At 45.4% G+C, this 25,413-nt stretch overlaps 1 protein-coding gene across 5 annotated transcripts in view; it reads right to left on the reverse strand.

Moving 5' to 3' along the window:
- DGKI (diacylglycerol kinase iota) overlaps positions 1 to 25,413 on the reverse strand; it is a 438,228-nt gene that overhangs the window by 345,416 nt on the left and 67,399 nt on the right. For 2 of the 5 annotated variants that reach the window (XM_044246658.1, XM_044246657.1), the window contains exon 1: positions 3,011 to 3,506. The exons of the other annotated variants lie outside the window; for them this stretch is intronic. In XM_044246658.1, the coding sequence (XP_044102593.1) occupies positions 3,011 to 3,099 (89 nt within the window). In that variant the 5' untranslated portion in view covers positions 3,100 to 3,506. Of the gene's footprint in view, positions 1 to 3,010; positions 3,507 to 25,413 lie in introns of those variants that run through there. 5 annotated transcript variants of the gene reach the window in all.

A 25,413-nucleotide genomic window follows, 5' to 3' on the forward strand; every position in this document is an offset into this window, starting at 1 on the left:
GCACAGGAAGTAGGAGAAAAGGAAGTGAGAGAGAGAGAATGACTGAAAAGGAGAAATTTTTGAGCTAAAAAGGACGGATGTTTGAGCTGAAAAGGATGTTTTTCAACTCCAAACTCATCACTTGGAGTATGAGGAATCAGTCCCTGATTTTTCATCAAATTCAACCCTGATTCTTCATCTTCAAATAAAAGATCTATGAGAACAGAAATTTGATCTTCTTCACCATTACGTCCCTGTCTAGAATCATGTCCGATAAACACTGTTAAATGAGCGAATTAATATGCAGTGAATGAATACCATCCCAGAAGTGGAAGGAGTATGACAAAAGTCCTGATTACAGACAGCTGGAGGGAAGCTGTTCTCCTGAGGTGAGCTGACCCCCTGGGTGAGACCCAGGATCTGGAGTCAAACATGCTCAGTGGGGTTGGGTGGGAACAGGAAATCTGGAGCAGAGCGAGCAAAAGGACACACAGCTGAGATCAAGGACCCTAGTAAGAAGTGACAGGAGAACCTAGCAGGGGAAACCTAAGGTCGAGCAGAATTAGTAGAACCAGGAAAGAAGGCCAGGAGGGCCCTAGTCCTAGAGAAACCAGGGTAAAGGTATTCTGGAGACAGGGACTCGGCTACAGCAAAAAGAGATGAGGAGTAAAGAGATGCATGTTGGTATGGGGATGGCCAAGAGGCAGCGCTGGGCTCAGACCCAGGCCTTCCTACTCTGGTCCAGCAGCCCCACAAACTGTCCACTTTCCAAGCTGCATCCCTATGAAAAACACTCACTCATAGTGAAGCATCCTTAAATGTGAGACCCACAGTGGGGAGGATCCTTGTCTGTTTAGACCCCTGTTGTATCCCAAGTGCTTAGAACAGAGCCTGGAATACAGCAGGTGCTTAGTAAATACTTGTCAAGTAAATAAACAGTACTAACTGGCAGTTAATGGAAGTTCAAGCCCTCCCCCATTATTACCTGTGAGTTATTTTCTCATCTACCCTCTCCTGTCCTTCTCCCCACACCAATAAACCCTCCTATGGGTGTTCCAATCAACAGCAGAATAAAATAGAGGCATCCCAGCAGAGCAGAACACCCAACCCAGCCTCAGAAGGTGTCTGCCCATAAGCAGGTAAGGAGTCCCACAGGGTAGCTGGGAACAGGCAGGTTCCTAAGGGGCTCTGTCATACTTTATGCCCCTATCTGTGATTCTGGGGAGCCAGGAGGACCAAGAAAAGAACTGACATGTTAACAAAGGTCTTTAAGGCCATAAAGACTTCATGCTGATAATTTTGAGAGGCTCTCCACATCCATAGAGAATCTGGCTTAAAAGTCGGAAAGAAAACTGCAGGGAAATTTAGAAAGGCCAGGAAGTCAGAAATCCTAGGGTCCAGAGACAATTTTTTTACAACTAACTAGCTCTCTCAGCCTCAGTTTCTTCAGCTGTAAATGGAGTGGATTATTAGTAGATGATCTCTATGGGTCACTTCCGGGTCCAGGCTAACTTTGGTTTTAGTCATACTTTTGTTCCTTATCTAAGGCTAAGGCATCTCTGAGTCTATTATAACTAGGGATCTTATGCCAACTGGTTAAGATTCCTCCTATTTTGTCCTTGGGAAAAATAAGGGTCCCTCTAATATGGAAGCAAAGTTCTATTTCAGCGACCAGGTGGGGACTACAGACTGATATTATAGACTGATAGAAGAAGCAACCGGCATTGTCATTTCTTAATCTCCATTCTGAAGTTTCTACCTACTAGAATGGGCTATACAAGCCATTCTACCTCCTTTGAATCCCATAACCATGTGTATTTTTCTATAGCCACTATTAGAACCTAACAGATACTCTAGCTATCTTAGCGGATTTCTCCTATTAGATAATTAACTCTGAGAAGAGGACTGTATTCTGTTCACTTGAGTATCTCTCCTAGTCCTGACAGGCTATTTGCACTGGATGGGTCCTGTAAGTATTTATTGAGTATCTTTTCATATATTTTTATCATACATATTCCTATATATGTTTCAGGTATATCCTTCCTCCTTTTTGGTAAGTTTAGAATCTCCTTCAGCAGAGATAGTGCATTAAAGACACCCTATTTTATGTTGCTATAGATCTTCTGAAAGCATGTAAAAGAGGAAATCAAACCAGAGCATGGGTCATATAGTAAATATTTTAGGCTTTGGGGGCCACAGAGTCTCTGTCATAACGACTTAACTCTGTAGTTGTAGCACAAAACAACCACAGACTGTATACGTGTGTGGGCAAGGGTCTGTATGTGTGCTGTGTTTCAATAAAACTTTATTTATAAAAAATGGGTAGTGGGCCAGACTATGGGCTGCGGTTTTCCAACTCCTAAGGTAAATCTTGGAACAAAGAAACATGAGTAAGAACAATTTGATATCATTTTGCCAATCTCAGTGTGAGAGATTTGGTCCCGTGTGGACGCTTAACGAACAAGTTAAGAAAAGGGACAATAATAATATGACAATAATGAAAAAAGCGACATCTCTTGGTTTATTGGTTACGTCTAGGACCTAGTCAATTATTTAACTGCATTTAATACAATGGATATATGTTTGACTATGTATTTAAATCCATAGCCACATGCAATTTATCAATATGTTGCAAAATCGTAAGCCTTGCTACCATAACCTTCAGAAAAAAAAAAATCTGGCTATTTCCAAAACTTAACCCCAGAACAAACCTCTCCTAGATAGAAATCTTCAAATAGATCTCCCTCTAAATAATAAAAGCTAGGGGAACCAGTGAAGAAAGTTACATAAACAATAACAATGCAAAACGATGGGTGCTGAACTCCCATCACTTAAGAGCAACATCATCCATTTAAAAGGAAGAAGAAGAAAAAGAAAACTCAAATCACACAATCCCACACGGGTATAAAGAGGGGGTTCTGGTTCACAAACTTCAGTCTGTGAAGAGGAAACAGGAGGATCTAGTATTTGTCAACTAAATGTGTTGCTATAACCTAGGACAGAAACAAAAAGGAGAAAATTCTTTACTCACCAGCCCCCTGAGGCCTCTGACACTGGTGCTGGGCACCTGTCTTGGTTCCTGCAGCTTCTGCAAAAGAGATCCATCCATCGTGGACTCATCTCTCCGAGGTAGTAGCCCTCACAGACTCACGTGTGTGTTACTTGTGCTCAGGTGTGCCCTGGAGTGCCCGCACGCGCACACACATGGGCCTGGAAGCTTGGTGCTCTGTACTCAAGAGTGATTGTCTCAACTCCTCCCCCATGAAGTCCCTAAATAATAAACCAAGTTAAATTTGAGCGATCTGACTGCCAAGAAGAGGAGAAAGAAAAGGATAGGGTGGCTCAGCCAAAAGATAACAAAGGCTGTAAACTGATCCCCAGGAAGCTGGAGGAGGTTGAAATGGCACCAGGATACTCAGAGACCCAGACACTCTCTGGCGCTAGACACTGGCCCGGAAAGTGGATTAACCGGGCAGATGGTATCAGAGTCGGAGCCAGGATTCCCAGGAGAGGCTGCCAGGGACAGGGCAGTGCCCTCCACATACAGTTAGGGACCTCGCAAGCATTCCAAGGCCTTTCAGGACCCAGTGGCCCCATCCCGCAGGAGTCCACAAGTGCACACCCATGGGGCAGTTTAATTCCTCAAGGTCAAAGGAAATGGAAGGGAAGCTGGAAGAAGGAAATTACTAAAAGTTAGAGAGGAACAGGGTGTAAAGCCTGAGCCAGTTTATACCGGAAATCAAGGCTGATAGAATGCCCAAATTCGCTTTCTACCCTCTCTGACTGTAACTCCGCCTTCCTCCCATTCAGATGCAAAGTCCAAGGTGGGCAGAGGGCAGGGACTGGAAGGCTGACAGGGAGGGGTTAAAGAGAAGTCCCCCTCCCAGCACCGCCCAGAGCAACTCAATTCCTGGAACTGAAGCAATGACGTCAGCATCCTCTGAACAGCTCTGGGAGCAAATTCCACCTGTGCCCAGAGCACTGCCCCAAATGGATGGGCGATGAGGAAGAGGACGACACCAGGGCGGCCAGTCCCATTGAAACAGGGCAATCAGTGTTTCTGTTACGATATTTAACCAAAAAAAAAAAAAAAAAAAAAAAAAAAGAAAGAAAAAAAGCTGGAGGAGGAAGAATTATTTCCAAAAATGGAATCCAAATTGTCAGAGAGGAAAAACAAAACAGCAGCAGCAGTAAGAACAAGAACAAAAACAAACAAAACCTAGCCTAGAATCCACCGGAGAGCACAAAGTGGGGGTATGTGAGGGAGGTGGGGGCCCTGGGGCCCCCCGGGGGCCAGTCCTCTCGCGGTGCCCTTGAGGAGAACAGGCGGCCAAGTACTCCTGTCTCTGTCCCAGGGCGGCTGCCTCTCACCAGAAATGCTCCAGGTGAAGGGAGGGTGTCCAGCACTACCCCCCTACCCCCGACCCCTTCCCCCCAGGATCACCCCTCCGGGCACTGGTGGAGAGTGTAACAAAAAGACCTCCTCTGGAAGGAAGGAGGTCACCGGGTCGCCTCCTGCTCCTGGTGTTTTTCAAATGGGCTTCTCAAATGTAAGCGGACAGGGTAAGAAGGGCAGAGTGGGAGTCAGCCGGGCCTCGGCTCGGGATCCCCGCCCCACCCCCCAGCTGTCTGGACCCATTCACTGGCTTGGAAGCCGCAAGGCAGGTCGGTTTCACCCTTTCCGTGGAGGGGGTGCTGTCCCCGGGTAACCCCGCCCCCTCTCTCTCACCTCAGGGCACCTGCCTCAAATAACTTCCCCGGTGTTGTCATTCACCTCATGCATAATTGATAGCACGTCAAGCTGATGCTAAGAAAAGAACAAGGTGGTTAGACGTGTGCCTACTATAAATAGACCCACGACATGACCAGCATTTGCCAACTTGTGAGCAGAGCATGGCAGAAGCAGAAACAGCAGCTTCCCCGGGGTCCTGGGGAGAGCCGGCTTCTCCCCGGCAGCCGCAGCTTCCCTGAGCGGCAGAGGGCTGAGAAGACGCGCCTCTCCCCGTTTGGGAGCAAAATTAAAAATACCACACGTGCGGGAACTTGTGGGCTTGCTTGACAGATGCAGCCACAAAACTCAAACAACACATGTTTTTAAAACGTTTGCCTTCTTCCTCCCATATTATCTGTTTTCTTTCTTTTGTGTGTTTTAGGCATTTTATTTCTGTATCCTGCTCTCCAAGGGATTTCTGGTTTTAAGCTTTTATACAGATACCTCCGCACAAGCGAACACATAGATAATGGGCACTTGGGTGGACGCTAAGTGAGGTATGTGTTAGACACTGCAGATACAAAGAGGAAAAAATAAAATAGGGCCTCCAGCCTCAAGTGGCCATTTGTTACAAGTAGCAAAAATCCATTCAAAATTGAAATGTAAATGGGAGAAATTATGAGGACGCAAGGCCTTTCTCAACACCTCCTTCTATGAGCTCCCCAACAAGCGAGCCAGTCCCAGGCAAAGACTGGATGAAGGGTGTTGCCTTCCCAACCAACCCTGTTTTTGTTTTTAATGGCCTCAAGATGGTGGCCTTTAATTTGAAAGAGACACTGAGAAGAGGGACAGAAAACAAAGGCAAGTGTACAAAACTTTACAGGCTAAAAAATTACTTCTATGTAAAGATTGAGATCCTTGGCTTGATTACTCACATATGGAACAACCAACCTGGAAACAAATCAACTGAATGTTTTTAAATCTTTGAGAGCACTGAGTTGCCAAATAAACAAGTCTAGTCTGGAAAATCCTACTTCCCAAAGTAACCCCAGCTTCCCCAAAACTCCACCAACAAGAAGGAGGCAGTGAAATTTGTTCAAGCCTAGGGAAGGTGCCCCTCTCCTGTGCCCACACGGAGGATATCCTGAAGAACAATGGGGGAGGAAAAAGGTGGACAGCTATAGTAGAAAGACACAACTGGGCTCTTGGAACACTGAAAAACTTAAATTTTTTTTAAAAAGGAAGAAGAAGAAAGACAACTGACTTCTGTCTCTGTAAAGGAATCACTACATTTCAGAATCACTGAAATTGACTATACACACTCTAACTTTTGGGGTTCACAAACAAAGCAACAAATTGGAAAACACTGGACACTTGAAGGAAGAGCCTTGGGTCGCTGGTCCAGTTCCTAAATGGGTGACTGAGAACACCCCTGAATGCCTCCTTGCATGGCAAGGTCTTAGGAAAGGTAGACTTCAAACCAGACATTCCCCAAGGACATCAGTTAGACAAGATGAGAAGTTCTTCCTTTACCCAGTCATCAACCATAAGCAAGAGGGAGGGATCAGAGCTGAAAACACAGTAGAATCACTAGTGCACATATATCACCAATAAACCTGTCTCCTGCAGGGACCGTAATAACCAAGCAGATAGGAGCTCTCTCCCCTGTTTCCAAGCAGAGCATCTCATCAATAATCCAGACAGGAGATAATGTGCCGAGACCTGCTGTGTCCTCCCAGCCAAATCCGACCTCAGGGGCTCCAGGTTATCATGCCCCCATTTCGCACCTAGGAGATGACGGAAATATACCCTTGGCTGCACAGCCTTTTCTGATTCATTTGTAAGCTACACTAATAATCCCATGATGCAAACAGAGCGGGGGGAGGAAATCATTCTGGAACCGTCAGAAAGGTTATTTTTGCAAGATGTAAGGGAATGATTATAATGATTTATTAAAATCTTACAATGTGAGAAAGTAAGATCAGCAAACAAAATCCAATTAAGGAATTCACCAAATAAAAAGGAATTGAACTCCTCCAGCCTGAGGTTGACAAAGAAGCCATTCAGTAAAGAGCTTTATATGCTAAACTTAGCTGGGTAAACCTAGTTATTTTCCACGCAGTGCTGTTCTTAAAAGAGCTATTTAACTTCATCCATCTCTAGGATCTAAAAGACTAAGTATTTCGACTTGTGGAGGGTTTTTTTTTTCTTTAAATAATTTGAATTCCAATTTTAAAATGAACTTGCCTGAGAGACTACCTTGAGTAGATTTAAGAGGTGATTAATACCGTGTTTATAATGCTAACTCCTCAACATCTTTCCTCTCTGCCCTCTCTTCTTTACCTTCCCTAAGACCTAGGACCCCTTCAGTGTTCAGCTCCATTGGCCCAGATTGGTCTACGTACTTTCTGTCTCTCTCAACCATTTGGGTTCCATATATTTTGAACGTTTCCACATAAATAATTTGTTTTTTCAACATTTCCACTTTCCATTTGTTTCTTCTCTAAATTTTATCAATCAACATAGCTCAGGATCCCCAAGGCAAAGGCAAGAAAGCTGTGTTTGACATTTCAGACTCCCTTTTCCTGGGTACCTACACTCTCTTCTGCTTCATTCAACACTGGATTCACTTCTGCATCCGAGGTCCTCAGGCTCCCCCCTCCACCTAAGGGAAACCTCTCCCCAAAGCCACCAGTTCTGTCCCAAGGACCAGATTCTGCTGACATTCTCGGTCCCATCTGCAGCCACCAACACTGGTGACCAAGTCCTCCTTTGGCTTCGGGACAGGAGGCAGTCCTCGGGATCCTACTGTGTCTCCTTCCCAGGCTTCTTGTTCTCGTCCCTCAGCGTCCCCGTGTTCCTTCACCCGGGCAACTTTGTAAAATGTATTTCTTGTCATCTGCTCTGTGAAGCCTTATGTTTTGGACTGAAAGTTTGTGTCCCATTCCCCCACCCTGCTAAATTCTCAGTTTGAAGTACTAACACCCCAGGGTGCCTGTATTTGGAGGAAGGGTCTTTAAGGAAGGAATTAAGGTTAAATGAGGTCATCAGGGGAGGGCCGTGATCCCAAAGGATTAGTGTCCTCTTGAGGAGACATAAAGGAGTCCTGTCTCCTTCCGTCCCTCCCTCCAACACGCAGGCTTTGAGAAAGGGCCATGTGAGGCCACAGCAGGGAGGTGGCTGTCTGCAAGCCAGGAAGACAGCTCTTATCAGAAACCAAACACCACTGGAACCTTCATCATGGGTTTTCCAACCTCCAGAACTGTGAGAGAACAAACTGCTGCTGTTGAATGCCCCCGTGTGTAGTAGTTTGTTACGGCATCAAGAGCAGTCTGATGGGCCTCCCTTAATCCCCCTCTTTCTCACCCTATCGAGCTGCTGCTGCTCTCCTCTAGCCGGGACGACCACCATCGATTACAGCATCCACCATCCTGTGATACAGCCGCGTGTTGCTGGCTCTTTCCTACCTACTAACTATGAACTCCTCAGGGCAGAATCAAAGCCTCCCATTTCTCTGTGTTCTTTCTCTCAGTCTAGAGCAGGAGCCACCCACAGAAAATGTTCAGGACGTGCTTGTGAGGTGAATGAATGAATTCATAAATGAAATGGGCAACACTGAGTTTCTTGTTCGCATCTGGGTTTAAGGCATTTATAAATGCATTATGTGCGCAGACGGGAGTGTGAGTTTGTGTGTGCGTGGGTGTCTACACCATGAGATGATTTATTTGCAAGGGGTGACGGTGTGAGGGAATCAATGAGCTTCAGGCTCTTATCACAGAACCGTCTCTCCATCCCCCCCCCCAAAGTCCTCCTGAATCCCTAACCCGGTTCCCACCCAAAACGGATCACCTCGTATCATTTTATAACCGTGCCTTCCTTTGTTTTGCCTCCACAGGGAGAACTTAGCCAGTTACCTCCCACTGTGTGTGGCTCTGATTCCCTGGGCTGGTACTGACAACGTGAGGCCAGACTGAAGTCACTTGTTCCAGAAATCCCTCTGAACCAATGAAATCTCAGTGTAGAATCCATTCCCCAGGGTGCTGGGAACTCTTCACAAGGCTGCTGAGCAAACCTACACGTTTATGAGTTACAATGTAGCCAAGAAGAGCACGATGACTCTATCTGCCCGCAGAAGATGGTTTTTTAAAAAGGGGGGGGGTAGCTTTAGGCTTATGGCCAAACTGGAAAAGTGTGCATACTCTTTCCCGTTTTGAGAAAGATCTCTGCACCCTGGGGAAATCGGGCCTCTCTCTGTTTTCTCTTCTCACAGCTATTTATGATCGCTTGGAACAAAGATCTCAAGTCCTCTGTCTCATTTTAACTCTCTTTGTGCAAAGGAACCTTCTTTTTCCAAAGCCTTGGGCTGTCCATGCTTCTTTGGAGGGAGAGAGACTTAGAAATGGATATGCACCGACACTATCTCCTCCTTCCCAGTCAAAACTGCACAGTGTTGGAAATGACAACCGTGGCACCTCACACTACAGCCCCGAGATAGTTCTAAGAACCCCCGGGGGAGGCGTGGGCTCCAGTCCCCCTGCGGTTCCCTCGGCACGTGAGCCCGTGGCCCATTTCACAGTGAGTCCAGCTTTTATTTGCTGGAGGGAGAAACTTAGTTAGGAAGGGAGGAAAGGAGTGGACTGTGGACTTCCAAGGCCATGTTTGCAAATCATTTTAAAAGAGCCTAAGAGAAAGTCTGACCTGTCTCTCTGCCCCCCACCGGGCAACTGGTACTATGTGGGTGGGAACTCCCTGGGGTGTCAGGAGGAGATACTCCAGCTAAAAGCATCATTTGTGTGGGATCACGGCACTGTCTTCCATTTCCTGTTCCAGGGCTTTGAGCTTACCCAGAAAGGACCTGCAGTCACATATTTTAAAGCATCCACGTTCTATACGGATAGAGATTCCCAAGCAGCTGTAGAAGCGGTAGCCGCAGAGTAAGGATCCAAGACTTCTAAGAAGTTCTTGGATAATGGCAGGCCTGGGCTGGCTGAAGAGGCTGCAGTAACAGGAACTCGCGGGAGTAAAAGCTACAGCGCGAGGAGCAGAGTCGACGGTGTTGTGCTAGTGTTGTCTGCGGACAGACTTGGCGGCTACACTCGGGGTGAGCACAGCATGATTTAGGGAGCTGTTGAGCCACTGTGTTGTACACCTAAAAGTCAAGCCACATTGTGTGTAAAAATAATATGAACTCGGGGTGCCTGGATGGCTCAGTGGGTTAAAGCCTCTGCCTTCAGCTCAGGTCATGATCTCAGGGTCCTGGGGTCGGGTCCCCTATTGGGCTCTCTGCTCAGCCGGGAGCAGAGAGAACTTGTGTTCTCCCCCGCCACTCTCCCGCCTGCCTTTGCCTACTTGTGATCTCTGTCAAACAAATAAATAAAATCTTTTTTAAAAAAATACAAACTCACCAAAACACACACACACGTGCACACACATGCCCCGCACACAGCCCTGAGCAGCCTCAGGAAAGAGTCTTGACGGGCTTATGCCTCGTTTGTTTCAAACTGGAAATGTGATGTCCTGAGAAGCTAAAAGAAAAGGTCACGTTGGTTTGTGTCACCTTCGCTACCACAGCCTGACTCGGGAAATGCGGGGCATAGTGCACCTGTGCCTGGGAGACATGGGGGTAGACTGAGGCACCGACGCTCCCTAATCCTTCTGTACCTCCCAGCAGGAGCCCTGCTTAGTCCTTGGGGGATAGTCCCTTTCTTTGAATCAGCTGGACCCATCCCACCCGCTGATCTTTCCTGAGAATCGACCTCCTTTTTCCCTTCCAGTAACTCTTGGTGACTAGGGTGATTTCTGGAACAGCCAAGGGCCCTGAGGGAAGAAATGGCTTTTCCAAAACTTTAGGCTTATACCCAGCCAACAACTTCCAGCTCCCCTCCACCTCCCTCCCTCTTCCCCAAATCCTGAGTGCCTCAGCCTAAGCCTGTTGCCATGGTTACTCTCATCTTTATCTGCTTTGCTTGTTAAACAAGCTGAGTTCACTCCAACTCACCTCCTGGTTACCCCCCACCTCCCTGTCCTTCATCGCTTCCCAACCTCCCCATGCCCAGGTCTTTCCTTTCCCGGGGGGATAAAAGGAAAATGCAGTAATCACTTTTCCCTTCCCACCCCTCCAGTCTACCCGATCTTAGCAGAATATCTTCTGTGATATTCCTAAATGGAATAGTGACACTCGTGTCAGAAACAACCAATGAGTAGAAATGAAGAGTCTACACAAGTGCTAAAAATGGAGGGAAAAGGGGAGGAAAAGGGACAAGAAGGGATAAGTCCAGGGAGAAATATTCTGGTTGGCAAAAGGAGGCTGACATCTAGACATGCTGGGCCTACCAGCGTCCAATAATGCCAACTCCACGCAGGGAGCTCCCCTCACTCAGAACAAGACCGTGCATCCTACTCCATGAAGACCATCCCTTTCACCTCCTCCCAGGACATCCCACCTTCCCCTGATTCAGAAGGATGATATTCCTTCCTACAGTCCAGAGCAATGCCCTTCAGGCTGCTCTGGATTCTCTGACCTCCTGCTTCCTTAGGGTCTCTTGTCCCGCAGCATTACAGAGAAACAAAAATTGTATATATTTAAGATATGCATGGGGCGCCTAGGTGGCTCAGTGGGTTAAAGCCTCTGCCTTCGGCTCAGGTCACGGTCCCAGGGTCCTGGGATGGAGCCCTGCATTGGGCTTTCTGCTAGGTGGGGAGCCTGCTTCCCCCTCTCTGTCTACTTCTCTGCCTACTTGTGATCTCTGTCAAATAAATAAATAAAATCTTAAAAAAAAAAGATATAAAACTTGATGTGTAGATATTCGTATACATCGTGAAGCAATCACCACAATCAAGCTAATTAACACATCCATCACTTCACATAGTCAACCATTTTCTTTTCTTAACTTCTTCCTTCCTTCTTTTTTTCTTCTTCTTTTGTTTTGTTTTGTTGTTTGTTCTTGTGTGTGGTGAGAACACTTAGGGATCTAATTCAACCAAAATTGCTTAAGCACCTGAACCATAAACCAATTTCTTCCTCCTTACTCTTGCCCTGCAGCATGTAAACGGCATTTCCCATCTTAGAACAAATTTCCCTTTGGCCCCATTACCCTCTAGGTGAGGCCCACTTATCTTCCTTCCCTCAACTCTACTTCCTTGTTATGCATCACCGTCCCCACCCCCCACCCTCCCAGCACCAAGTCAGAGCCCAGGTCTTGAGGAACTTTCCGGATGCTAGTCAGCCTCCTAGCTGTTGTACACCTTGACAAGTGGATATGGGGGTTAACAGATAAGACTCTGGAGCCCCTTTATTTATGTTCAAATCTGGGGGCTAGCATTTGTCCACTGTGTGATTTTAGCCAAGATATGTGACCTTCCTATTGCCTCAGGGTCCCTCTATACCACTGGGGTAATGACAGTAGCGACCTTAACAGGTTATTGTGATGGCTGCATGAGGCAACAAGTGTAGAACGACCAGAGCAGGGTCCCCCTTGTAGGAAGCCCTGAAAACTGCAGCAGTGGCCTTCTATGATCCAACCACGAGGTGAGGACACTAGGTTGTGCATCCCTCTGTTCTGGATCCCTGCCCTTGACAAACTTTGCAAACTGGCTTTGCACGTTGTCTCATACCCACCCCCCATCGCTCCTGGTGACTACACCATCACACATGCTGCTCCCCAAATGCGGGACACACGATGCACCCCCACATGCATTCCACAGCCTAAACTTCTCATTCTTCAAAACTGCTCCGATATCAGCTTCTCCAGGAGGACTTGCTTGGTTGAGGAGCTCCCCTGGTTTCTTGGGGTTCACTGCATTTTCCAGCATCCTGAGTCCACCTCCACCAAAGCACTGTCACGGGATCCTATCTGTGCCTTGTTCTCCCTTCCATTGCTGTGCACCTCCTAACCCCAGAACCTAGTCCAACTCTTGGCAACCAGGGAACATAACATTGATGACTAAGCGACAAGGAATGATCTCAGAAGGATTTAGCTCCACTGTCTCCACTATTTATATCTGTTTGAAACCTTTATCCACTCACCCAAAATATTCACTGCAACTTCAGATCACCTAACATTTTGGTAACATGTACTCTTTATCCTCGCCTACATTATGATTATAAAGACTCAAATAGGGACCCAGTGCACGGAATCTATGTGTGAAGCCCTGTATAGAAGGACCCTGGAGAAGTCACTCAGATGGGGGTGAGGTATCTGAGTTTTACGCAGCTCATACTTCTCCATCTTGTCTGGGAACTTTGGGGTGTGAAGCAGCCTGATACGGATCCCGCCCAATGTCTTCACCGAGCTCCCTACACCACATCTGTTATACTTATCTCTATTTAGGGTTTGCAACTTTACATTTCTTAAAAAGAAGTCATGCGACCTGGAGAAGAAGTTCTCTGTGAACCAGTATCTGCATTTAGGCTCACTCCTTTCCTGTCCACGTCCTTACGAATTGTCTTGTTTCATAACCTGTTCAAGAATGCCTTCTGGAAATGATGTCAGACCCTCTCACCTCCTGGTGAAAGACTCCGCATATAGACACCCCCCCCCAGCCATTGATTAACTAACTGCTTCTTGGCTTTTCTGTAATCACTCGCCCTTCCCCTGTTAGACCCCTCCCCCAGTTAATTGTTTAACCACTCCCTTGCCTTTCTGTAACCACTTGGCTTTTAGGGGGTGATACTGGTCTCCTGTTTCAACAGGATACTTTATGCGCATAGTCACATAGGCAAGGGGGGTCGCCTAGGTACGTGGGCCTAGTCACGTAGGCAGGATGTTTCTCTGCTGAGTAATAAGGTCCAACTCCCCCTCCTCACTCCCCCTCCCCACCTTTCTCTTCCCGCGCCGGGGTCCTTCAAAGCCAATCTACAAACACCGAGTATGCCTTACATTCAAACCAGCCAATAAGAACCTTGTAACTATGTTTCTGCTTCTGTACGTATGCTTTTGCTTCCCCAAACCCCATAAAAAGGCCCTGAACAAAGGGCTGGCGCGCGAGTCTTCCTAAGACTTGATCGCCCGCAGGTACCTGTGTCAACTCAATAAACCTCGTGCTGTTTGCATCTGATCAGTGGACTCGGCTTGGTTTTTGGGTCCGGGGGTCTCCTCCTGAGAAGGGGTCCATTCCGGGGTGCTTGGAGCCCCGGGGGGATCTTTCACTGGCCGCTCATTTCTGAAAGCCTAGAAAATGTCTGCCTATCTCAGTTTTCCACTTCCTGTCCCATCTTATTATCCATGATTCTCCAAAGATTCTAAGTAGTAATTCAGTACCTTCTCTATATTCCCTAGAATGTAATCCATCCGGGCCAAAAGGCTTGAATCATGTAGCTCAGGCCTGTGTTTGCAGAGAGAATCTGAAAAAATGGGATTAGGACTAGTTTTCCTCTACGGTTACTGGAAAGTTAGAGGTCTATCCTAACCTTCTGTAACATCCTTTGTAGACTTAGGCAAATCAATCATCCATTGATTTTCCTAAGCAGAATGGTATGACTGTACAATACACATATTTTAGAGTCAGAAAGACCAAAAATAAGAAAAGAAGCTTCATCACCTAGTGGCTGCACCCATGGACAAGACAATTAGCCCCTGAGACTCAGTATCTTCAGTTTCAAGATAAGTAGAACAATAATGCTATCTTTCCAGACAGCTTTAAGATGTCCGAAAAGGCTCTTGGAAATGGTGTGTGCTTCCTCAGCTGCCACTAGGCTTTCCTTCACGTCATAGGAGTAATTTTTGGCATGTAATTCCTGATGTGAAAGGGTCAAGAATCACGTCAGGAATCAAATGGCAGGAAGAATTAAAATAATCAGCACAGCGATGCACGACTTCCCCAGAGGAACTGCCGAAAACTGCTTATCCACAGATCTTACTTTCCTTATACATTTGATGTGAAGTTCAAGATGAATGCCTAAGAGGAAGGTCAGCCCCTTGTGTCACTGGAATGCTCTGTAGAAAATAAAGCAAAAACAACAACAAACAAACAAAACGCGAGCAACATAGACTACCTAGAGTAGAATTTAGCAATGGCGGAAGGAGACAACCAGGATGAGACCTTGCTGAGAGCTCTCAGATACAGCCAGAAACCACATCTCTACAGAGCTGGTGAACTGCATATAGTTCCTGGGCCAGCAGGCAAATCCTGCTGTACCCAGTTCTTATTTTATCCGGGGCAATCACCTCAGCTTTCATTCCCAAAACCCTGATCCACCCGTACCTGAAGGCATCCTAAGAAATGTCTGTGATGGAAATGTTCAAAGCTTTCTTCGCTTTCAAGTCTATTTCAGTTTCTAGACACACACAAAAAAGCTAAAATGTATATTTGCTCCTACTCGGGTACCCAGAGCTTCAACGACCCTACTTCTTGATGAGCTCACGTCAGGCTGGATCAGCTCAAGTATGAGACACAGGAAGGAAGGTGAGTCCTCACAGAAATCAGCTTGTCAGCCATTACCTAGGGTGGACCCTTAGCTCTTAAGCCTTTCTACGTGTCTATGGTTGTTGAAGTATATTTAGGTTTCAGGGGGAAGAAAACACACTTTTTTTTTTTTTTTAAAGCTTTCTGAAATAAGATTTGCCTTTCATGGGGAATTATTTTTTCTTCAGCAAATTTGACCTTTTTCTCTAATTTCCCTTCACACTCCTTTCTAGGCTTCAAGATAAAAAATCCTTCTGTTTGAAAAACTAGAAAGCACAGAATGCTCAGGTCCATCGTCACCCATTCTCAAGGGGAAACCACTTCCTTCTCGAGAAAAATCACCTTTGCAAGTGAAAATGAAAACTAAGAGAGGATCCCTTGAGGTCTCCTGGACTGGGAGAACACCCTGCCTTTTACAAGGCCCGCTGGTTCTGGGGCACAGTTGTGACTTAAACGCTCAATGGGAGAGAAGGCGTCAGGAGAAAAGCATTCCTCACTGACCTGCTTTGATGGTTACCTTCCTCTCAAGGCGACACAGGGGCACTTACCTACCCAAGAGCAGGTGCTCCTGTGTGTGAACTGTGAGCCCCTGTCTGCTCCTCGGCCCAGGGAGCCCTCCACCTTTCATGGAGCAGTTGTCAGTCTTCCCTAACAAGGATCCGAGCATGCTGTCCTACCTCTAACCGGTGAGGACAGAGTCGCCTGGGTCTGAGAACCAGAGTAACGGGGTATCTGACTGCTTTGGCATTTGTTCAGTGTTTGCACATCATCATAACATTTATTTTAAGCCTGTAAAGGTGCCAAGTGATAGCTCCTGGGCTGACTTTGATCAAATCCTATCACAGAGCCAGTGAATCCTTAATAGGTATGTTTCGCTGCTCATCCCAGATGTGAACGGTGTCACTCTGGAACAGAGGAATGTTTGCTAACAGGACCCAGCCCCATTCTGACTCCAGCCCCGGGAATCAGCGTTTTTAAGAAGCTTCCCGAAGCACACCAGAATCGTCGCTCCAGATAAACAGACTCGGGACACTTCGGTTTCGTAATTCAGAAGGAACGGTCTGCCCTCTTTTTGCCAAATATATACATTTTTTAAAAACCAGGAGAGGGCCAGGATGGTTTTTTCAGTTGAACTTGTTTCCTGCACCCCCAACCGAGCATCACTTAGAGTAGGAGTTAGAGAGGATCTTGAAGTTCCTTTGGTTCATTTCCACTACAGCAGAAGTGCTGGGCCATAGCACCTGTTCCTCCAAGCTCCGCTTAAACGCCTCCAAAGGCAGGTCATTTACGTCCCCAAAGGCAGTTTTCCCCCTACCACGAGAACCCATGACCAGGATGGCCTTTCCTCCCCGTTGGCCTGGGGTGCCCTTGACAGACAGGTGACAGTGTTATTTTACAGCTCCTGTATTTGAAACTCAAGAAGTCCCCTTTACCTCAAATGTGCTGGTTTGGAAGATAACACACCGGTCGACCTTACAATTTACATACAGCACAAGATCAATGTGAAATCCCTTATCCTGCATCACAAAGATGTTCACAGTCTCATCTCATCCTACCTCTACGATCTCATTCAGACCTTTCTACCATGCCCTACCCCCTCAACTCGCCCTACACGGAAATGCTCTCCCTTCCCCACTGCACACACAAGGCAACTGAGGCACAGGCAGCAACTTGCCTAGAGTTTTACAGCTGGTAAGAAGTAGACAGTTTTCTTATCCATCTGCATATACCCAGTCCCAACGGTTTCTCCCAAGACACGCAGAGGCCAGAGCCTCTCTTTGCTAATTGCTCCTTTCTAACAAATTCGTATTTGCTCTTCTAATCAAAGGTACACCAGCAAGCACAAGTCTCCAGGTGCCGGCTAACCACCGAAGGAGGGGTTTCATCCTCAATCAATACCGGGCGGTTCCATTAATGCAGCTTCTCAGTTGCCTCATCTGATTTAGCAGCTTATATGGAGCTTTTAGTCAAACAAAACCTAAATGTCTTTGCTCTACCAGAACTACAGCCAGGAGATTTTTTTTTTCCTCCCATCATTATCATTGATGTTATTTTTTTTAACTTCCAAATAAGATTTTACATTTATCTCTTTGAAATGTCATCTCGTTATTTTTAACCCAGCATTCCAGCGTATACAGATCATTTTGAGATCTATTTTTGTTATCGATTACATCGGCCATTCTTTCGAACTGGATGTCTGCTGCAAGTTTGAGAAACACGCTGCTAGTGTCTTCTTCCAACCTGCTGGCAAGTGACTGCTCAGGGCGAGCCCCGGAACTAGGAACCTCAAGATCATTTTACTGATGACATCCCTCCTCTGTGTGCTGTTAGTCTCCCAAGGAGCATTCCTGCAGAAAATGCTTCCTCATGGACGTTTACAGCCATCCCACCCCAGCTCTCTGCCATGAAAAATGAACATGGGCATCTTCCTAGAAATGACGGGGCTGAATCACGCCATTGAACAATTCACTTCTTTCCCAAGAAGGCCCTGAAGCCCCAAAGCAGTCCGGCCTTCCAACCAGCTAAGAGGAGAAAAATTCTTTATTGGGAGCTTTATCCTCAAGGCCTTATCCATGTTTCCAAACGAAGGTACACTTATACATTAAGCCGATAGCTGATACTTATACCTCGGTATGATACAGAAAGGTTTTCGGAGTTCATCCTTGAGAGGAGAAGGCCAAGAGAGGCCTGTTGCTCAAGTTTCCCTGAATGTTGGATGTAGTTCCTGGGTCCGTTTCTTTTACAGATGAAGATCTTTAGAGAAAAGGGCTAAGAGATCATACAGGACTTAGAATCCTGGGAGAAAAGAAAGAAAGATATACATCAAGAAAACTCAACCAGGAAGGTGTAAGGGCCTATTTAGCCAGAGCGGCTCCACCTCGGTTGAACTGCCATTTTGTTGTTTATGCAGTAAAACTTAAACTGACCCTGCCCCCCAAAACCCCAGCCCCCCCCCGCCCCTGCCAAGGGAACTTACTTAAAAGCAAGTCTGGGAAGCCAGTAAAATATGGTCGACCAGTCCCTGACAACAGAGCCCAAATACAAGGGTGGATCAGGTCAGGTGGAGGTAACAGCTGAATGCAGGGATGTCGGGCCAGGTGGAGACATCCAATCAGTGGGGCACGCATACTGTCTCCCTAGCTACCAAGGAGTGTGGGCCCCGCCTTTTGGGCGCCTTTTGGGTGCCAATTCTGACCAAGGTGACAGGCTAGTTCAAATAGCTACTATGGGGTGAACTGTAATTCAACTGGCCACCTGTGTGGGACCTAGCATGACTGTGCAGCTTTTTCTGTGTGTTGCAATCTCATTGGCCACCCGTGTGTGGCCAGACCCAACCACATGGCCTTTGCTCTATAAAAGTTAGTCTGTAAGGCAGGGAGGGATCTCCCTCTTTGTAAGAGGCAGCCCAGAACGGTCGGTTTGATTCTTGATACTTGGTGCGAAATAAAGCTTTGCTTGACCTTCTCTTTGTATCAGTCTCGCTCCTTTGATTACAGACCTAACAAAGGAAGAAAAGTGAACCCACCCCATTGTTCTGAAATAATGACCGTGGGGTTCTCCAAACTAACAGGAAAATAAAACAAATTCCAAAATCACTTTTTTTTTTCAATCATGATGTAATCAGGCTTTCATTAAGCATGGCATATTAACGTGGTATTCATCTCTGCTCCCTTCCCAAGGAAAAGTAAAATGAATTTAAAAAGGAAAACTCCACAAGGACAAAAATAAAAAGAAAGGTGATAACAGTAGGAAAGACATTCAACAGTCTTCCAGAAGATGGAAACTGAATAAACCAAGGCATCACTTACCTATTAGAACAAAGAAAGCTAAAACTCTCCAAGAGCAAAGTCAAAGAAAGACAAGCCAGTTACTACTGCAGATCTTTGAGGGACTGCAGAATTGGAAGCAATACCACGAACTCCCTACAAGGTGCAGAGAAGCTTCCTGAACCCCTCAGGCTCCCTACGTGGCATGTGACCAGGCCTTCCTCAGCAGAGCAGGAAAGGAGGGATTTTCTTTTCTTTTCTTTTTAAATTTTTTTTAAAATTTTTTATTTTATAAACACGTAATATATTTTTATCCCCCGGGGTACAGGTCTGTGAATCACCAGGTTTACACACTTCACAGCACTCACCATAGCACATACTCTCCCCAGTGTCCATAACCCCACCCCCCTTCTCCTAATCCCCCACCCCCCAGCAACCCTCAGTTTGTTTTGTGAGATTAAGAGTCACTTATGGTTTTTCTCCCTCCCAATCCCATCTTGTTTCATTTATTCTTCTCCTACTCCCTTAACCCCTGTTGCATCTCCACTTCCTCATATCAGGGAGATCATGTGATAGTTGTCTTTCTCCGCCTGACTTATTTCATTAAGCATGATACACTCTAATTCCATCCACATCGTCGCAAATGGCAAGATTTCATTTCTTTTGATGGCTGCATAGTATTCCACTGTGTATATATACCACATCTTCTTTATCCATTCATCTGTTGATGGACATCTAGGTTCTTTCCATAGTTTGGCTATTGTGGACATTGCTGCTATAAACATTCGGGTGCACGTGCCCCTTCGGATCACTATGTTTGTAGTGATCCAGTAGCGCAATTGCTGGGTCATAGGGTAGTTCTTTTTTCAACATTTTGAGGAACCTCCATGCTGTTTTCCAGAGTGGTTGCACCAGCTTGCATTCCCACCAACAGTGTAGGAGGGTTCCAGGAAAGGAGGGATTTTCTTTGTAAGAAATTGAAAAGGCAGGGGTGCCTGGGTGGTTTATTGGGTTAAAGCCTCTGCCTTCCTGGGTCCTGGGATCGAGCCCCACTTCGGGTTCTCTGCTCAGCTGGGAACCTGCTTCCCTTCCTCTCTCTCTGCCTGCCTCTCTGCCTACTTGTGATCTCTTCTGTCAAATAAATAAGTAGTCTTAAAAAAAAAAAATTGAAAAGGCAGTCCTCAGGAACTAGGGACACAAGTGGGGAGGGCTTACATGGTGGCAGGGAGTGTGCAGTGGTAAATGTGAGCCTGGAAAGGGAAAAATGAGTGAAAGTCAATGCAGATTATGAGTTTTTTCTGTTCCCTTCCCCAAACTTGGCTCCCACAACTGCTGCAGCAGCCACGTGTTCCCAGGAACAAGTCTGGAAGACTCTATTCTGGAGAATCTGACCTCCCATGGGAAAAGCTCCCAGATGATAACTGGGGATCCTCCAATGGAACAGATTTGAGACCTGGGTCACTTGGCAATTAGGTGCACTGGCTGAAAAGCCCAGGCCACCCTCAGAATGTACACTTTCAGCTCCTTAAAGTCTCACTTGTCTGCGTGAACTAATGGCCACAGATCTCCCGACACTGGAGGAAAACCACCCATACAGAGGACAGGACAAAAATACGAAGTCAGGAAAAAGGAAAATAAAAATAAAGGGACATGCCAAAAAGAGACATCAGCAAATGAAAAGTCAACAGAAGACTAAAAAAAAAACGATACAGTTGAGGCAATCTTCCAGAATGTTGGCCAAAAGAAAATGAAGTAGTAAAGATCAGAAATTCAGAGGTTTAATTCAGGACACACAACTTCCAGCTAACTGGGAGTTCCAAAAGAAAACAAAGGCAGCCATAGGGAAAAATTTAGATGAAATGTAGATGAAATGATAATAAATGAAACGAAGGTTTTTAAAAAGTGATAATGTGAATATGGCTCCTCTATGATTAGTCTTGGTAAAAACCTGGAAATTTACAGAGTGTGGCGGTTAAAAGCAGATTCTAGAGCCATAGCTATTTTGATTTGAAGCCTGCCTCCATCATCTACTACCTGTCTGACTTCAGAAAAAGTTATTTAACCCACTTCTCAATGCCCACATCTGCAAAATGGAGAACGATAGTAAGTTCACAGGTTATTGCTATAATTGTAAGTTGTTATAACTGTTGTTATAATACTAAGTATATATTATAAGTATATATTATAAGTATAATACTAAGGTATCGAAAGCTCTTAAACTGTGCCTTGCACCTAGAAAGTCCCCAATAACTGTTAACTACTATTTAAAATGTTATATAACATCACAGTACAAATAGTACAATCACTAATTTAATCCAAAACTTTGATGCACGTATTGGACAAAGAGAGAGGAAGAGGAAGTATATCAGATGACACACTGGGATGTTAGTCTAAAACCAGATCATTCAGAGGAGGAAGGTGGTGTAGAGCATCTACACCCGGCAGGCAGATAAGGGAACAGTGACAAACACAGATGCAGAAATGCAGAGGTAAATACCAGAAGGAATAGTGAGAAGTGGCAGTTGCTGCCAGGGAGAGCAGAGCTCAATGGTGGAGAGCGGGAGAGCCATGTTAATATGAATAGTTTATTTTCCCAGCCATTTAAAAAAACACACGCATATTTAAGTAAACTTATGGCGCTGGGTTGGAAGCAGAGGGGTGACAATACAGGAGTCTCATGAAGCAGCTTCTTCAAAAGCTAAGCACTGACTCAGAGCAAAAAATATCTTTCCAGCTGCTTCAAACAGAAAGTAAGCAAAGGGCACGTTTCCAAGGGAAAGGGAGGGTCCAGACCTGGTGTGCAGGCCCCAGGCAGAAATCCTGCTGTGCCTTAGTGGGCCGGGGTGCCCTGACTTTTCCCTCCCTCCTCAGGACCCGCCCTGTGTTCTGGCCTTCCACCTGCCAAAGCAGACCTGCCCTGGGGGCCTCCTTCCCATCAAGGGACAAGAGAATGGCCGCAGCATGATTGAATGGCTGTTAAATTGTGCTCTCCTGTCTTTTGAGTTTTTCTATTTTAAATGGTCCATAGGGTGGTTTCATCAGAGAAACTAACTCTTGCAGAAAAAGTATTCCCTTTATAAGATACAATGTTGGGCTCCCTGTCTTCTCTCCCAGAGGCACATTGTAACAGTGAAGAGGGGCCTGCAGATGAAAATACCAGTTAATAGAAGAGATTTCTGAAGAAGTCAGGAGGGCAAGAAAGACAATTTTGTTGTCTTCTAAAAAAAATGGGAAATGGGTCAGGAAATTCTGAGAAAAGGCAGCAGTTCTGGGGAGGGATGATTTATTCTGATTATGGGGCCCGACTACATGATAATAATCACACTTTCTGCTTCTGCCATTTTCAGGGGTGACATCGAGACCCAGGACAGAAGAAGCCAGTGCTCGTTAATCGGGGTGAATAAACTTGGGCTGAGGTAAGAAGCCAGCTGTGGCAGTCGAGGGCAAAGTTCTGTAAAAAGATTTTGACCCCAGACGTACCGGAAATTTTGGAGCCAAAATGATCTCAGCCAAAGAAATGGATTTGAAGTGAGCTAAAGAATGGTTCAGTAGGGAAGAAGAAAGTAGTACTAGTCACGGGTTAACAACAATAAAATATTGGTGTTTTTTTTTTAAGTGATAAATTATACCCAGATGGATTTTGATAAAATATTTCCGGAGTTTTTAAAGTTTATTTATTTATTTAAAAATGTAATATTACCATAGAATCTTGGAGTTAACTGAAAAGACACGGACAGTCGCCTACAGCACCTGTGACAGTAGGCAAGTCGTGAATGAAATCATGAGAGGCTGAAGGCATGTGATCATTAACTTCCGTTTTGATACAATTCTGCTTTTTATTCCCAATCTGAGTTTCTGTTCTAGCTTTGGAATTAATGAAATCAAAGCATTTCTTTTTGCACAAATCAAACTCTTCCTGAAATCTGTGATAAAGTTGGGTTCTGGTGCATTATACAAGTTGCAGCTATTTTTAGCTTACTGGAACCCACAAACCCATAAAATTAAGTAAGCCAAAGAGCCTTTTTTTGTACAAACGTAAGTCAATTTCCCTCCAACAAGACAGAGGAAGAGACAGACAACACAAAACATGTTTGTATATGAGTGACATTTTAATGATATCTTCCAGTGATATTCCAAAAATCAAAAGTGACTTGGTACACTCTGATGCTACGTGAGTGACGGGCTTTGCTCTTTGTTCATTAACTGCTAAACAATCTGATGGATCGAATTAAATGTGTCTAACAGACCCTTGATGGGTTTGGAAGCTTTATCAGGAAAACCCGAAGTACCTAGCCCCCAAGATAGCTGCTCAGCTTGCCTCCAACTCAAGCTGGAAAGACCTTCTAACAACAAGAAGCCATTGTTCCTGGGTGCTCCAAAATCACTGAAAAGCAGTGGAAACCTCTGGGTGTGGACACAGGAAGGGGCAGCTGTGGGCTTTGGGAAATAAAGAATATCTTGGTACTGACACAGTCTTGTTCGGATTGTGATTTAAAGCCTCTCTACTCTCTAAGTTGTTGTGCACGTGTGCCCCAAGACAATGTAGCAAAATAAGACTTGTGACTGGTTTCATGCCTCTCTCCTTCATTCTGGGACCCTCCATGTTGGGAAAATGAAGAGAAAAATCTCATCTACTCTTTTCCCATCAAAAATGAAAAGATGATCATTAAAACACTGGTGAGATATACTCATCATAAAAATAGAAAATTTTCAACTATGAATGAAATGTCTGGGGAGGAAGATCCTTAACTTCATGGTTACGTCTCTGTAAGCCAGAATCATGCTATTTAAATATGCCTCAGGTCTGTCTCTCCAACTAGACCGTGAACTCACCAGCGAGAACTTAGCCTTTATTCGTCCTTAGGCTTGATGACAAGCACAATGTCTGGCACAAGGCGCTCAACAGATTTTACTTTAACTGAACTGAGCCTACTTAAGGGAGGTAGCAAACAAAAGAAAGAAAGGAAGGAAGGAAGGAAGGGAGAGAGGGAGGGAGGAAGGGAAGGGAAGGGAGAAAGAAAGAAAGAAAAAGAAAAAGAAATGTCATGCATACATCTGATCAAGAAAGCATACAGTATGGCTTCTAACACATTTAATTCGATCCATCAGATTGTTCAGCAGTTAATGAACAATATGGCTTTAAGCCTAAATCCTAAGACCTGCCGCTGCTGGTCCTCCTGCCCAGAGGCAACCACTCCTAACTGTGAGAATTTGTCTTAAGATTTCATCACAGCAATTGTTAATGCAAAAAGAAGAAAAGAAAAGAAAAGAAAAAGAAAACAAGGATGCCAGTTTCAAATTATTCATGTCTCTTTACTTAAATAGGCCAAAAAATATTTGGAAACACTGCCAGCAGTGGTTCCAAGTTGCTGTATTCACGCATTTAACAAACATATATTGTTCACATTGAATGTGGTAGCATTTCTGTTTTCATACTTTTATTAGCGGAGACCAGCTTTTTCCCCCTCAGGGTGCAGAAGGCAGAAGTCAGTGCAAGCCTAGAATTAGTGGGGACAGAGCACATCAGAAGCAGACAATGGGGGTGGAGAGGAAGGGTGAGTCAGTGTCATAATGGGATAAAGTGCTCAGAGTTCATGCTGCAGGATGGCGAGGACGCCGAAGCACAGATCCGCTCCCCTTTGTACTTTCTCTCAGCAGGTGCCATTCTGTACATGATGGAACCCACAGGGGAATGGCACTGCACCCCCGTTTATACCTGCAAACTGTCTACCGCAGCAGCTCCGCGGTCTGCAGAATGGTCCTCATATTTTGAACCAGTAAAATAATCTGCAAAATCCCTTGGAATTATTTATAATGGGGTTTCTCTGACATTAGTAAGAACAAAAGTAGGAGCATAAAATGAAGCCTCATTTATAGCACATAATGGTAGGAATCCCTCTGCAAAGACATGACAATTTGGGAAAATCCTTACGCTGATCAGAGTGAATAAATATGATTAGCTGGCAAAGATGCTATTAGGCTATTTGCCAGAGAAACAGATTACTGCTTTATGGAGTCAGCCTGAGAAGGTGACCTGACCCCCAGGAAATGCTGGCACCCTGAAATGGTGACCCTGAGGGCCCACCTCCCCCCATCATGGAGCCTCAGTAGATCCAATGGGACACACAGAAACTTGGAAACTAGATATTGATCAGAGAGCGGGACTGAATGGGTGGCTAATTGCTGAGAAAAGGCAAAAGAGATCAGTTCAAAAAAATTCTGTTAGCAGAATCCAGATTTCGATACCTTAGGAAAATCACCTTCTACCTAAATTGGAGAAGAAACCCAAGGCTCAGGAAGACAGACAAACAATAACAACCAAGGAACAAGAAAAATGGTGAAACTGATGTTCTCCAAATGCTTAGTATGAGCTGAGATTTTATAGAACTAATCTGAATTAACCTTCACTCCAATACTAACTGGTAGGCATTATTTTCATTTTCTAGATGAGGACACTGAGGCTTCTCGAGTCTAGGAAATGACGCAGTGACTCAAATCCAAGACCGTTGGACACTAAATCCATGTTCCTTCTATCATGACAAAGATGTCTAG

The sequence above is a fragment of the Neovison vison genome, chromosome 4, assembly GCF_020171115.1.
Source record: "Neovison vison isolate M4711 chromosome 4, ASM_NN_V1, whole genome shotgun sequence".
Taxonomy (NCBI): domain Eukaryota; kingdom Metazoa; phylum Chordata; class Mammalia; order Carnivora; family Mustelidae; genus Neogale; species Neogale vison.